The following is a 15,486-nucleotide window of genomic DNA, read 5'->3' as shown; positions in this document are numbered from 1 at the left end:
CAATCATATATTTGGATTAAATTTTCACAAGCTGTTAGAATTAATTTATTCATGCAAATTACTCATCCAATAACTATGAATTGGGCACTTACTGTGAAGCGACCCACTATCCTAGATGGTGAGGATACAGTTGTGAATGAAACAAAGTCCTTGCTGGCATAGAGCTTACAGTCTAGTGGGGAGACAGCAATGAAGAAACAAACACAGAAGGTGGTAGAGTGTTTTGTGGAAAAGTAAACCAGAATAAGGACTTCAGGGAGTGGTGAATGGGGCTAGAAGTGTGTGTGGGAGGAGGATGTGTAATTTTATGTAGAAGAACCAGGAAGGACTTCTCATAAGTCAGCATTTGAGGAGAGGTCTGACAAAAGGTCAGAGAGTAAGCCATGAATCCTGTCCTTCATTGGTCAAGATGCCCAAATCATGCTCTAGAAAGACTATTGCAGGCTCTGAGCACACTGCCTTATCCTGTGGGACTGGGGGTCACTGTGAATTGTCTTGCCATGTCCTATAGACTGAGCTATGGTCACTTCCTCTCCAACCAAAGACATTCCACCGTCTTCACCGTGAGCATGGGCTTGGCCAAAATCTCTCAAAATCTTGGCGTCTGTGCTGAAACCTTCCACACTCTTGGTTGGGGGATCCCTTTAAATCTGGCTGTTTCTTCCATTTCACTGGATTTCCTATTTTACTCCAATAGTGATGGACAGTTTTGAAGCCCATTTGTACGTCCTAACCCAAAACATGCACCCTGAAGGAAGACTGAGTCTTTAGTACAGCTGTGGTCTAATTTACAAGGAAAGAAAGGTTGTGGGAGGGTTCGGAGTGTGAAATAGATAAGTAGAACAGTAAAAAAGAAAGCGTGATGAGATCCATAGGATGAGGTCTGGTAAATGGAAGTGGTATAAAGAAAGGCCATCCGTATTTTGAGATAAAAGAAAATAAAATGCAGAAAGTATTTTAATGATGCTGGGAATAATAATTAGCCTATAAACAGTAGCAATGCCTGTAAAATATTATACAAGATGCAGTGTTAAAAGAAAGACACCATCAGCATCCTCACCTAAATACTGAACTGACTTCACTTTATATATTTAGGTGAAGACAAGATGAAAGGAAATCTTAAAATAAAACGATATGGGATCTGGAGCTCATTCAGAATGGAGAATAGGAGAGCTGTAGTTGAAAAATCTAGGCCGGGCGCGGTGGCTCAAGCCTGTAATCCCAGCACTTTGGGAGGCCGAGACGGGCGGATCACGAGGTCAGGAGATCGAGACCATCCTGGCTAACATGGTGAAACCCCGTCTCTACTAAAAATACAAAAAACTAGCCGGGCGAGGTGGCGGGCGCCTGTAGTCCCAGCTACTCCGGAGGCTGAGGCAGGAGAATGGCGTGAACCCGGGAGGCGGAGCTTGCAGTGAGCTGAGACCTGGCCACTGCACTCCAGCCTGGGCGACAGAGCGAGACTCCGTCTCAAAAAAAAAAAAAAAAAAAAAAAAAAAAAAGAAAAATCTATATGCATCCTAGACCGGGCACGGTGGCTCACGCCTGTAATCCCAGCACTTTGGAAAGTCAAAGTGGGTGGATCGCCTGAGGTCAGGAGTTCGAGAACAGCCTAACCAATATGGTGAAACCACATCTCTACTAAAAATACAAAAATTAGCCGGGTATGGTGATGGACATCCACCTGTAATCGTAGCTACTCAGGAGGCTGAGATGGGAGAATTGCTTGAACCCAGGAGGCAGGGGTTGCAGTGAGCCGAGGTTGCACCTCTGCACTCTGGCCTGGGTAACAGAGCTGGATTCCATCTCAAACAAAAAAACAACAAAAAAAGTCTCTATGCATCCTATTTCACTGTTTTTAGGTGAAATTCATTTCAGGCACCTCTATTTTTCCCAGTAACATTGAGCTCCATGGGCTTACATTTCTTATAAGGCTAACTAATGAATTCCACAGACTAGATTTTAAACATGTAAGACTTCATTACTAACAAAAGAAATTGCTGAAGGAGATGCAAGGAAAGGCCCCTCGACCCATAGTTGTGGAAGGAGAGAGAACATTCTGCACCACAACACTAACATAAAGAATCTGATTTGACAAAGTGTTAAATTGAGAAATTTCAAAAGAAGATCAGTCTTACTCTCTTGCAAAATATGGAAGTGTGTCTTTTCATAACCGTTACTGATTTGTTCTGTTCTATGTTAACATAAACTTTTCCTTAGGAGAGCTATTTGAAGAGGTCTTGTAATAATCCCACAAAATAGAAAATTATTGCCACTTCTCATGAAACCAATTTCCAAAGAAACCTGTAATTCTGATTGATTGTTTTATTTGATAATTTTTGGGCCTGGCTATAATATTTTAAGTGGTATCTGGATCCCTAAACTGTATAAATGCTTGTAAAATTTTACATTAACTCAGTGGCATTCTGATTCTCTCATATGCAAGTAGGTAATAAATTGACTACAGGTTTCCTTTTAAATAAAGATTTTGAGAATCTTGTCTCATTTAAATTCACTCCAGTTATTATGTAATAGAAAAAAAGATATTCATAGTAATACATAAATTTATACAATGTATAAAACTTTTTTAAAATGCCAGAATTGTATAAAAAATTTTTTTAGTGGAAGAACATTACATAAGACATGAATAAAAGAGTAAAAGTCTCTGTTCTTCCCGAATTAACCTTCAATGCTTTTTTTTTTTTTTTTTTTTGAGACAGGGTCTTGTTCTGTCACCCAAGCTGGGGTGCAGTGGTGCAGTCTCGGCTCACTGCAACCTCTGCCTCCCGGGTTCAAGCGATCCTCCTGCCTCAGCCTCCTGAGAAACTGGGATTACAGGCGTAAGCCACTATGCCTAGCCAGTTCAATGTATTTCTAATCAGAGCTTTCAGTGGACTTGGGAAGGAGTTGGGAGAGATCTTCTTGAGCTCATTCTAAAATTCACCCCCAATGAGGCATCAGGATGGTTCTACCTCTGAGCTCTTCTTTCTCTTCTGTAGTCCCTTCAATTACAAAAGAACACAGAATACAGGCAGGTAAAGGCACTGTGTGTGTAATCACAGTGGTGATTCAAATCACCTTGCATTATGTGGAGAATATTTTTAAAATTCCCACCTCAGTTACACAGAAAGGCAATCCCCATGTAGATTATATATGTAAACATTAAAAATGATCAGTTGTATCAAACTTCTAGAATCAAATATAGAACAATATTTTTAAAATATTGAGGAAGAAATAGTTGTAAATAAGATATGGAACCCAAGAACCAGTTAGAAAAAGGCTGACAAATTTGACTACATAAAAATTTAAAACTACTCTAGGACAAAAGATTCCCTTAACAAATCTAAAAGAAAAACAATAAATGGACAAAATACTGGCAATGCATATGACCAAGATTTAATATATGTAACATATAAGATTTCTATATTCATTCAAAATAATAAGAAAAACACCATGACATGAAACACTGAGAGGGCCGGGCGCAGTGGCTCACGTCTGTAATCCCAGCACTTTGGGAGGCTGAGGCGGGCGGATCACAAGGTCAGGAGATCGAGACTATCCTGGCTAACACGGTGAAACCTCTACTCTACTAAAAATACAAAAAATTAGCCAGGCATGGTGGTGGGCACCTGTAGTCCCAGCTACTTTGGAGGCTGAGACAGGAGAATGGCGTGAACCCAGGAGGTGGAGCTTGCAGTGAGCCGAGATCGCACCACTCCACTCCAGCCCGAGCAACAGTGCAAGACTCCATCTCAAACACACACACACACACACACACACACAAACACTGAGAGCATTCTCTGACAAAGAGTTCTACGAAGAAGAAACAGAAATCATCAATAATAAATGAAAAATTCCTGACCACACTAAAAATGAAAACCATGCTCATTAAAGCAGTCCTGACATAAGACTTTTTATATTTCAATTAAATATGTTTTTATTGTCCAGGTATATTAGTTTAAAAAGCAAGAAAGGACAAGTATGTACAGAATTACTCATTTAAATAAATAAAACTATATTCCAAAATGTGTTAATACATGCATAGTAAAATTCTGGAAAGATAGACACCAATGTTCACAAGAATGTCTATTTTAAAATCAGAATAAAAAGCAAGATGAAGACAGAATAAAAAGCAACATGAGCATTAAAAAAAAAATAAATTGCTACCTTAAAAGGCATTCAGGTTTTATCTTATGAAAGGTGTAGAAAAAATGCTCCTGGAACTGACAAACAAATTTAGTAAAGTTTCAGAATATAAAATCAATGCATAAAAATCAGTGGCATCTTTATACACTAAAAACGTTCTAGCTGAGAATCAAATGAAGAACACAGTCCCATTTACGACAGCCACAAAGAAAATGAGATCCCTAGGAATTCATCCAGCCAAGGAGGTGAAAGATGTCTACAAGAAGAACTACAAAACACTGCTGAAATAAATCAGAGATGACACAAATAAATAGAAAATTTTTCCATGCTCATGGATTGGAAGAATCAATATAGTTTGAATGACTATACTGTTTAAATCAATTTACAGATTCAACACCATCCTTATCAAAATAAAAGTGTCATTCTTACAGAATTAGAAAAATCTATTCTAAAACTCAGTTGGAACCATAAAAGAGCCTGAATAGACAAAGCAATTGTAAGCAAAAAGAACAAAGCTAGAGGCATCACATTGCTTGACTTCTAACTATACTATAAGGCTACAGAAATCAAAATAGCATGGTACTGGTACAAAAACAGACACATAGACCAGTGGAACAGAACAGAGAACTCAGAAACAAACCTGCTCACCTACAACCATCTGATCTTCAACAAAAACAAGCAATGGGAAATGGATTGTCTATTCAATAAATGATGCTGGAATAACTGGCTAGACATATGAAGAAAAATGAAACTGGACCCATACTTCTCATCCTATACAAAAATTAACTCAAGATGGATTAAAGATTTAAATATAAGACCTAAAACTATGAAAATCCTAGAATAAACCTAGGAAATACCCTTCCTGATATAGGCCTTGGCAGAGAATTTATGGCTAAGTCTCCAAAAGCAATTGCAACTAAAACAAAAATTGACAAGTGGGACCTAATTAAACTAAATAGCTTCTGCACAACAAAAGAAATTACCAAAAGAGCAAACAGACAGCCTTCAGAATGGGAGAAAATTTTTGCAAACTGTGCATATAACAAAGATCTGATATCCAGAATCTATAAGGAACTTAAACAAATCAACAAGCAAAAAACAAAAAAATCCAATTAAAAAATGGGCAAAGGACATGAACAGACACTTCTTAAAAGAAGGCATACAAGTGGTCAACAAACATGAAAAAATACCCAACATCACTAATCATCAGATAAATGCAAATCAAAGCCACAGTGAGATACCATTTCACACTACTCAGAGTGGCTATTATTAAAAAATCAAGAAAATTACAGATGCTGGTGAGGTTGTGGATGAAAAGGAATGCTTATACACTGTTGGTGGGGGTGTAAAATTAGTTCAACCACTGTGGAAGACAGTGTGGAGACTCCTCAAAGACCTGCAGACAGAAATGCCATTCTACTCAGCAATCCCACCACCTTTAGGTATATTCCTAAAGGAAAATAATTTGTTCTATCAAAAAGATACATGCACTCATATGTTCCTTATAGTGCTATTCACAACAACAAAGACATAGAACCAATCTAGCTGCCCATCAACAGTGAACTCGATAAACAAAATGTGGCACACATATACACCATGAAATACTATGCAGCCATAAAAAGAATGGACACAGGAAGGGGAACATCACACACTGGGGCCTGTTGTGGGGTGGAGGGAGTGGAGAGGGATAGCATTAGGAGATAGAGTTAATGGGTGCAGCACACCAACATGGCACATGTATACATATGTAACAAACCTGCACGTTGTGCACATGTACCCTAGAACTTAAAGTATAATTTGAAAAAAAAAAAAGAATAACATCATGCCCTTTGCAGCAACATGGATGGAGCTGGAGGCATTATCCTAAGCAACTTAATGCAATAACAGAAAACCAAATACTGCATGTTCTTACTTATAAGTGGGAGCTAAACACTGAATACACATAAATGTGAAGATGGGAACAAGAGACACTGGGGACCACTAGATGGGGGAGGGGAGAGGGTGGCATGGGCTGAAGAACCATCTCTTGGGTACTATGCTTACTGTCTGGGTGATGGGATTTTTGGGACCCCAAGCCTCAGCATCACACAATTTACCCATGTAACAAACCTGCACATGTACCCTTTAATCTATAATAAAAGGTGAAAAAAGAAAATAATGATAATAAACCTTAGCATTAAAAAATAGTTCATTTGTAATATACAAATTAAGTAAATTCTTATTTATTCTTACTTCTTTTCCCACTGTGTTTTTCCAAAGTAGAATTGTTTTCAACATCCATGGTATCTAGAAAGTGACAAGTAGTGGTCAGAGAACTGTAATTTATAAGTAAAATTTATAAATCTTATGACAATTCACATGGCATGGAAGGCTTGTGTTTATAACAATATTCTGAGTATAATTTATCTGTCTTCCTTCCAAAGGAAACAGACATTTTATTGATGTCTAAGGTCTTCCTGTAGTTCTCTGAGACTTTGAAACAGCTCTTCATTACTTTTATGCACCAATTTCCTCATTTATGAAACAGGGATAGCAGCAGTTATCTTGTTCAACTTTAAAATTTTTATGAATATTAAATATGATCTTATTTGCAAAAGTTAATAGCAAATCACTATATAAATCAATAACAGACAAGAAGATATCTTTCAAAACTATGTATTTTTAGATTAAAAGTAGGTATCTGAGTTTTTTTTTTTTTCTGACAGGTAGCAGGACTATTTGTCTTTTTAGGCTTTCCAAAGTTATGACAGTGACACTATCACCTGTGAGTGGAAGAACGAGTTTTTTTTTTTTTCAAGAACAAGGGTGGAACTCACTTTATAAATTCAACACTTTACTATTGATACGCTAATATAGTGACATACTGCTATGTTTACCAGTGTATTTTCTTTTACCTCCTAACCAAGAGAGCCCATTCTGTTAAATATGACTTTATAATGATCTCTTGCCTCCCTGCAGTTCCCAAAAGGGTCAGGTTAAGCAAATGCAGAGAACAGGATTCTGGCATGCACTAAACCTGTTCTTTGTCACAGTCTTCTCACAGTCAAGAGCAGGAAGAAACGGGGGCTATGATTTCAGACTTCTGAAATTCTGAAGCTTGAGGCCTGTGGGCCCACTTCCTGCTGGTGATCCAGAGACTGCCTGATGCTTTGCTTCAACTCTGATCACTTCCCACATCCCTACCCAGTGTCTGTGATACCCACTGAGCCACTTCCATCCCAAGACCTCAGGGTAGCCTTACCCATCATATCAGATGCTTGACTATTTTCAGTCCTTGCTTCTTGGCTTCTTGGCACACCTTTTGGAAAACACATGACACAGGGACACTTCTCATTTTCAGGTCCTTGTAGCTCTGATCCTAAATTGTGATTTGTAAACATTTTTATTTGTGCCCACTCTCCTCCAAGATTCTCCTTTCCCCCAACATTAGTGACTACCCACTCCCCACAGCTAAATTAAGGGATGGGCTCTACCTCCGAAATCTCTTTTTCTTTTGTGGTTTCTCACTGTGTTTGTCCCTTCTATTCATGAATAACCCTGAGAATATCATCTTGACATAAAGGGTCAATTAATAGTTTGTTTCAGTGATGGAGAACACTGGAGGAGCAAAGGCTGCTTTTAGGGAAAAAGGTGATGTGCTCAGTTTTGGAGGTGTTGACTTTGAAGGTCTTGAGTAACATTCAAGTGGTGAAGTCTAAGGCCTTCAGGACCTCCAACAGGAGCCTTCTGACACTTGGATAAAGAGTTTAGAAGACAGGGCTGGCTGGAGATACACATGTAGGAATCATGAGGTTGTGGGTGGTGACCGAAATCATAGGAGTGGATGAAATGCCTGGGTGAGGGCTTTTGTAATCTGGGTGAGTCAGAGGGGCAAGGGGACACTTTATTCTGAAAACTTACTGCTATTATGAATCATGCCTTATGCTAAAATTGCTTTTATCTCATGGTCATTTCAGATCCTACAATTTCTCCATCATTCTTTTCTCTCCCTTTTACACTTCCCCCTTCTCACCTCTATTTTTCTCTCATCTTTTAATTCTTTCTCTACATACTTCTCGTAGTACCTAATATTTTACACCACTCCATTTATAACCCTTTGTATGTATCTCATTCCACCTGTTTTCCTGTTTATATTTCTAGATCTATTTTTATTATTGAGGTGAACTTCTTTCTACTATCACCTCCTCCTTCTGTTCTCTCTTCTAGCTTTGTTTCTCTGAATGTTATCTCGATCTTTTTTTTTTTGAGACGGAGTCTCACTCTGTCACCCAGGCTGGAGTGCAGTGGTGTAATCTCGGTTCACTGCAAGACCCATCTCCCAGGTTCATGCCATTCTCCTGCCTCAGCCTCCGAAGTACCTGTAGCTACAGGCGCCCACCACCATGCCTGGTTAATTTTTTGTGTTTTTAGTAGAAACAGGGTTTCACTGTGCTAGCCAGGATGGTCTCGATCTCCTGACCTCGTGATCCATCCGCCTCGGCCTCCCAAAGTGCTGGGATTACAGGCGTGAGCCACCGCGCCTGGCCCTTATCTTGATCTTGACTGTTTTTGCAATTTCAATCTTTGTGTTTATCCCCATTTTCTTCATCTATATTCGTCTTTATCTCACAGGTTATTACTTCCATCACCAAATGCCTGCAGTTTGGACACTGACCACATAGCCATCTCTATTACCTTTGTCTGTTCCTTATGAGCTTTCTAACTTGCAAGGCTGTCAATCAATCACCAATTTTATTTTCACGTTTCTGGTACAATTTCTGAGAAGTATCTTGAAAATTATCCCCCTTCCCCCACAAAACCTGGAATATTTGAATTCCTTGTCCACTTAGAAAAACCTGAAGCTGACTCTTACATCTTTCCATTTGGTGACTCTTGCCTACCTTTCTCCACTCTTTCTCCTTACTTTATCCACCCAGTGTCTCCTCCCTCCATTCAGGAGCCCAGCTCTTCTTTTTCTTTTGGTTCCCTCAAACCTGTTGAAAGCAGCCAGAGTCTGTGCACAAGTCTTTGTGTGTAGTGTGTATGCGTGTGTGCATATGTTTTGGGGGAGAGGTAAGGAAAAGAAAAAAGAGCTTTTCCTCCATGCAAGGAGGAAAACAAAGGTAATTAATAATTAACATCATAATTGGCTTCTCCATCACAAGCTAATGGGCTGCATCTCTTCTGACTCTCTTTGTATTCATTGGAGGAGCTTTCAATTCACAGGACAATGAAGATAAGCAAGGAAATAATAGACTATAGACAGTGACCAGGAAACCAGGGAACCTGTCTCAATGTGGTCATGCTGAACTATTTTCAGAGCTTAGATGAACTGACAAAAAAATACACCTACATCAATGAGTACACCTCATAGCCCTACTCTATCTAACCACACCTCATTCTCCTCCTTACTTCTCATTTTTCTGCCCATTGCCCTGCTGCTATACATTTTTGTCGCTATCTCTTTGATTAGGTGAGCTCATCTCCCTTTGATTTTTCTTGTCTCCTGTGTTGCTTTTTCTGTTTCATTCAATGATGTTCTGTTCTCCTTTATTTCTATGTTTATCCATTTTGCTTCTATCTTTCTAGGTATTTTGTATATTATATAGCTGGTTCCATTCCTATTCTGTCTCTTTGCGATTTTAATTTTTCCTTCCCCATAAAGATTATATTATTAACCTATATATATATACACACACACACACGTGTGTGTTTATGTATGTATACATGTTATATGTAACAAATATATGCATGTGTACACACACACACACACACACACACACGCTCACACACGCTCACAGTTGTTGCTAAATAAGCTTTCTGGCATCAGGCACTGGTATAGTCTCCTGTGAATATTCTGAGTTCCTTGTGCATCTTCTTTGGACTTTGGCTTAAATGACACAGCTCTTATCCTCCTGTCTGTTATATACAACAGTCACCCACCATGAGACACCTGGGTTGCTAGTTTCTATTGTTTCTTTAGTTTTTTGGCCCTAATACTTCTGTACTTCTATTTCCTCACCCCAAAATGGGTATAGTAAGAGTTAGCCTGACTATGTCTTAAAAATTTTGTAATGATAAAATAAGATCTTATTTGCCAAAATACATTGAAATAACACAATATAATCCAATTACATGATGAAGGACATCTGCCAAAAACTATACTAACGTTTGAGAGTGTTCGATCTGAAGTTTTTATTTCTGTCTATAATTACATAGTAGGAGGCTTTACAATTACAAACGACATTGATGTCAACCCATTTATCACTGTAAAAATCTAAGATCTTAGTGTTAACAGGAATGAGAGCAGGTTTTTAAAAAAAGGATCCACAAATTTGCTATTTATTTCTTCGACAACAGCAAAATATAATTACATACATTTAGTCAGTGAGACTCATTCTGTTAAACATGAGTTTATCATAATTTCCTGCCTCTTTCCATTTTCTAAAATGCAAAAAGGAGTTCCCAGATGAACTGGATACAAGGCAGTCAAGGTGCTCAGAATAAAAAGTATCTGGAAACAGCAGCTTTTAATTCAGATTCCTGACATTCTGCAGGCCAAGTCTTGGCATCCTAATCTTCTTTACCTGACCCACGTCTTAGGGATGAGCTGCAGGTTTCCTGAAGCTCTTCTCCATTACTCAGCTCTGAAAAGTCACTGCTGCTGAAACCTGCAGAAAAAAAAAAAAAAAAAAAATTCCTTAACAGTCTTAGTCTGAGTCTTAGGGAATTTTTTAAAAGAAAATTCTTTAAAGAAGTCGGCAGGGAATTCTTTAAAAGAAAAACTGAACAAGAGAAGCTTGTGTAGGAGGGGGAGAAATATTCCTACTACTAGGCCACTCTTTGGCTTTGATCATCTGACCTGTTGGTCAAGATTGCTCTAGGAGCCCTCTCTGAGGCTGGGGCTGGGGATGACGTTGTTTCTTAAACTTCTTATCCTTTCATTATTAGTTTGCACATACTTCTGCTTCCATCTCAGTTTCTTATCCAAGGGAACCATGGAAGCAACATCTTAAAGATGTCAGAGCCTCCATCAGCTGGGCCCTGAATGACTGTGTGGGCACCCCTTCCACTCAGGAACTACTTTACCCTATTTATGTGAGTGAAAAATAAACTTATGTTGAGCTTGTACCTTTGAACATTTTGAGGTTTATGTTTTATACTAGCCCAACTCATCTAGTTGAAAATGTAAAATGCCTCCGTCTCAAAAAAAAAAAAAAGAAAATGTAAAATTCAAATCATCTAAAATCCCAACAAATTAATTTTTTATTTTAAAGGATATAACAAAAAAACTGAATGTAGCTTTTGTAGCAGAGAAAGACATTTGTTACATCAAGAGTTTTTAATTGCTCTTACGTCTCTTCCTGTTGGGTATTCCCCAAGTAGATGTACTTCTGGAAGTCACAGGATCTAGAAAGTAAAGGAAAACCAAATCAATAATATCTAACTAAAAGATCTATAAGTCTTATGGCTACTTACAGTGTTGACAGAATTTGGACTACAAATATTCTCTGAGGATCATTTCTGTCTCTTCCCATCTAAGGGAAAGGGATTACTATGAAATGGAGCACAGATCCACAATCCTTTAGTGTAATTGCAAAATCAGTGACTTTTTTTTTTTTTTTTTTTTTTTTTTTTAAATTTGAGACAGGGTCTCACTCTGTCAGCCAAGTTGAAGGGCAGTGGTGTAATCTTGGCTCACTACAGTCTTGACCTTCCAGGCTCAAATGATCCTTCCACCTCAGCTTCCCAAGTTATTGGGACTACAGGCGTGCACCACCATGCCCAGCTAATTTTTGGTATTTTTTTGTAGAAATGGGGTTTGCCATGTTGCCCAGGCTGGTCTTGAACTCCTGGGCTCAAAAGATCCACCTGCCTCAGCCTCCCAAAGTGTTGGGATTACAGGCGTGAGTCACCACACCTGGTCTCAAAGATATTTTAATAACCAATATTGTTTTCATAGGTTTGCAGTTAACAAATTTGGCAGTGAATCTGGACTTGAGTTGCCATGAGTCTATGTAAAATCTTATCATATTTCGTGTGAATATTTATATAATTTGCTGTATAAACATTAGTATATTTGAGAATGGGATTCTTCCTGGATCCTACTGGGGTATTTTGTTGTATATAGAATATAAATCACATTGTCTTTCTAAAATAATGAAACATTTTTTGAACTTTGAAGTACATCTAGCTTTGAAGGTTTTATAGAGGATTATGAATATTTATTAAGAATTTGGGCTGTTAGTCTTGTCTCTTCCCATAACTTTTCATATATGATGTGCAAAGAAAAAAGATCCTTAAGTGTGCCTGAGTTTCCCCATCTGTCAAATGGGAGGAACAATAGTTATCTTGCCCACATTTTAGGTTGTTGTAAAGATGCAAGAAGATCTTATTTGCAAATATATTTTCAAATATCACTATTTGGCCAATTTCATTTTGGGGGCCATCTGTCAAAAGCTATGAATTGAATTTGATGGTAAGAACCAGGAGCCTGTCTTTCTGTCAATAACTAGAGAGTATGACCAGAAGCTTTGGAATTTTGAACAAGTTTGTGACAAAATCAAGCAATAACAGACTAACGTACTTTCTCTTCTCTATAAAACAGGGAATGGGCAGAAGTAGAAATCACTCCATAAATCTAATACTTTGGAGTTAATAGGTCTGGCAGTGATATGGTTTGGCTGTGTCCCCACCCAAATCTCATCTTGAATTCCCATGTGTTGTGGGAGGGACCCGGTGGCAGGTAATTGAATCATGGAGGCAGGTCTTTCCTGTGCTGTTCTCGTGATAGTGAATAAGTCTCACAAGATCTGAATGATTATATAAGGGGAAGTTTCTCAGCACAAGCTCTCTTCTCTTGTCTGCCGCCATGTGAGACGTGCCTTTCACCTTCTGCCATGATTGTGAGGCCTCCCCAGTCATGTGGAACTGTAAGTCCATTAAACCTCTTTCTTTTGTAAATTACCCAGTCTCAGGTATGTCTTTATCAGCAACATGAAAAAGGACTAATACAGGCAGTATGTAGTAAACAGGGCAGTGCCACTCAACCACAACCATCTTGTTAAGTCTGAATTTAGAGTCACTTCTTTCTTTGCATTTTTCAAAATGACCAGATGAGTTAGATGCAGAGAACTGGCTCCTGGATAGCTGTTGTGCATGCCTAGAGCACAGTGTACCAGGGAAGAGATGCTCTGAAGTCAGAGCCCTGGAGTCAAGGGGGCTGTTCTTACCCTTCTCACCATGCTTGCTTCTCAGTGCCCTGCTTAAGACTTCTGGGAGCGCCTCCTCCTCGCTGGAGTCTGAAAAGTTGCAGTCTTGTCCTATCACTGCAGAAAGGAGCAAATGTCCTTTGGAGGTCTCAATGTATGATAAGGGAACCAAGCCAGAAGAATATTCTATGAAAAGGAAACTAGGAAAGATTTGTGATGCTCTGAAACTTCAGGGCAAGAATGTCCGTGACCTCAAACCTCCATGATCTGCCTTTTGATTCAGATTTTTGTAGCTCAAGGTTAGTATTTTATCCCTCACTGTCACCTGAGCCTGAGGCTGAGAAAATTTTAGCCCTAGTGGGCATCTCTGCTTTGTCTTGGCCCTCTGTCTTCTTACACTACATTATCTTTCTTTCTTTACTTGTCTCTTTATGGATTTGTTGTGGTTTTTGGATATGGATTTGTATTTATTTGTACATTTGCTTCTCTCTCAGGGCAACCATGGAAGTCTAGGATCAAAGAAGGCAGATCTTCTACTTGCCTGCTTGCTTGAAGAACTGCTTGAAACAGAGCCCAACCTCTCCCCCATCTAAAAATCCTTGAAATATTCAGTTGAAAAAAATATAAACTTCTACTAAAAAAAAAAAATAAAAAACCTTTTGTTATGTTGGAGTCATTGACTTCTTTGGGTTCATATGTTATAGCAGTTAGCCAACCTAACTAATACAAAAGTTAAAATAGGAACCATTGAAATTTAAAGCAAACTTATATTTTACTTTGAAGGATATAGCAAGGAATTAGACTGACTCTTTTGTAGAAAATATTGTTCATTTATAACCATGAAGAGTTGTTATTTTCTCTTACCTCTTTTCCTAAACTTTTCTCTGAATATAGATGATTTTCTGGAATCCATGGGCTCTGTAAAGTAAAAGGGAGAAACCCATTATTTGTATGCAAGAGACTTATAAATTCTACGACAACTGACACGGCAAATGGGCTTGGGTTAATAAGAAAGTTTTTTTTTTTTTTTTTGAGATGGAGTCTTGCTCTATCACCCAGGCTGGAGTGCAGTGGCGTGATCTTGGCACACTGCAGCCTTTGCCTCCCGGGTTCAAGTGATTCTCCTGCCTCAACCTCCTGAGTAGCAGGGACTATAGGCACGCGCCACCATGCCCAGCTAATTTTTGTATTTTTAGTAAAAATGGGGTTTCACCATGTTGGTCAGACTGGTCTCGAACTCCTTACCTCAGGTGATCTGCCCGCCTTGGCCTCCCAAAATGCTGGGATTACAGGCGTGAGCCGTCACACCCCGCCAATAACGAAATTTTGATGAGCATTTTTCTCTCTCTCCTTCTAGTGAATCCAGTTCTGGAGGTTCAGGGTCATAATGTTGGGATCCTGCCCAGCAATCCCTGTCATCCTCTGTGTGTATTATTTGGAAATGCCTCTTTTTTATTAAATTTTTTCAACTTTTATTTCAGGTTTGGGGATATATGTGAAGGTTTGTCACATGGGTAAACGTGTGTCACAGGAGTTTGTTGTACAGATGATTTCGTCACCCAGGGATTAAGCCCAGTACTCAATAGTTATCTTTTCTGCTCCTCTCCCTCCTCCAACCATCCATCCTCAGGTAGACCCGAGTGTCTGCTGTTTCCTTCTTTGTGTTCATAAGTTCTTATTATTTAGATCCCACTTACAAGTGAAAACATGTGGTATTTGGTTTTCCCTTCCTGCATTAGTTTGCTAAGGATAATAGCCTCCAGCTCCATTTATGTTCTCTCAAAATACATGATCTTGTTCTTTTTCATTATTTTTTTTTGAGATAGGGTCTCACTCTGTCACCCAGGCTGGAGTGCAGTGGCACAATCGTAACTTACTGCAGCCTCAATTTCCCAGGCTCCAGTGACTCTCTCACCTCAGCCTCCCGAGCTTTCTTTTTTTTTTTTTTAATGGAGTCTCGCTCTGTCACCCAAGTTGTAGTGCAGTGGCATGATCTCGGCTCACTGCAACATCCCTCTCCCGGGTTCAAGTGATTCTTCTGCCTCAGCCTCCTGAGTAGCTGGGACTACAGGCGAGTGCCACCACGCCCAGCTAATTTTTGTATTTTTAGTAGAGGCAGGGTTTCACCATATTGGCCAGGATGGTCTCG

The 15,486-nt window shown here is 39.0% G+C and overlaps 1 protein-coding gene across 10 annotated transcripts in view; it reads right to left on the bottom strand.

Annotated features, from left to right (window-relative positions):
- The window catches only part of LOC105473951 (SP100 nuclear antigen), a 132,364-nt gene that overhangs the window by 62,487 nt on the left and 54,391 nt on the right, over positions 1 to 15,486 (bottom strand). For 7 of the 10 annotated variants that reach the window (XM_071073514.1, XM_071073509.1, XM_071073510.1 and 4 more), the window contains 6 exons: positions 14,202 to 14,255; positions 13,359 to 13,523; positions 11,482 to 11,535; positions 10,713 to 10,796; positions 7,388 to 7,504; positions 6,379 to 6,432 (listed from right to left, as the gene is read on the bottom strand). In XM_071073514.1, the coding sequence (XP_070929615.1) occupies positions 6,379 to 6,432; positions 7,388 to 7,504; positions 10,713 to 10,796; positions 11,482 to 11,535; positions 13,359 to 13,523; positions 14,202 to 14,255 (528 nt within the window). The remainder of the gene's footprint in view (positions 1 to 6,378; positions 6,433 to 7,387; positions 7,505 to 10,712; positions 10,797 to 11,481; positions 11,536 to 13,358; positions 13,524 to 14,201; positions 14,256 to 15,486) is intronic. The other 3 variants (XM_011728200.2, XM_011728199.3, XM_071073511.1) reach the window with 2 other exon arrangements.

Source organism: Macaca nemestrina, chromosome 11 (genome assembly GCF_043159975.1).
Source record: "Macaca nemestrina isolate mMacNem1 chromosome 11, mMacNem.hap1, whole genome shotgun sequence".
Classification (NCBI taxonomy): domain Eukaryota; kingdom Metazoa; phylum Chordata; class Mammalia; order Primates; family Cercopithecidae; genus Macaca; species Macaca nemestrina.
This window is presented reverse-complemented; position numbering and strand designations above follow the sequence as displayed.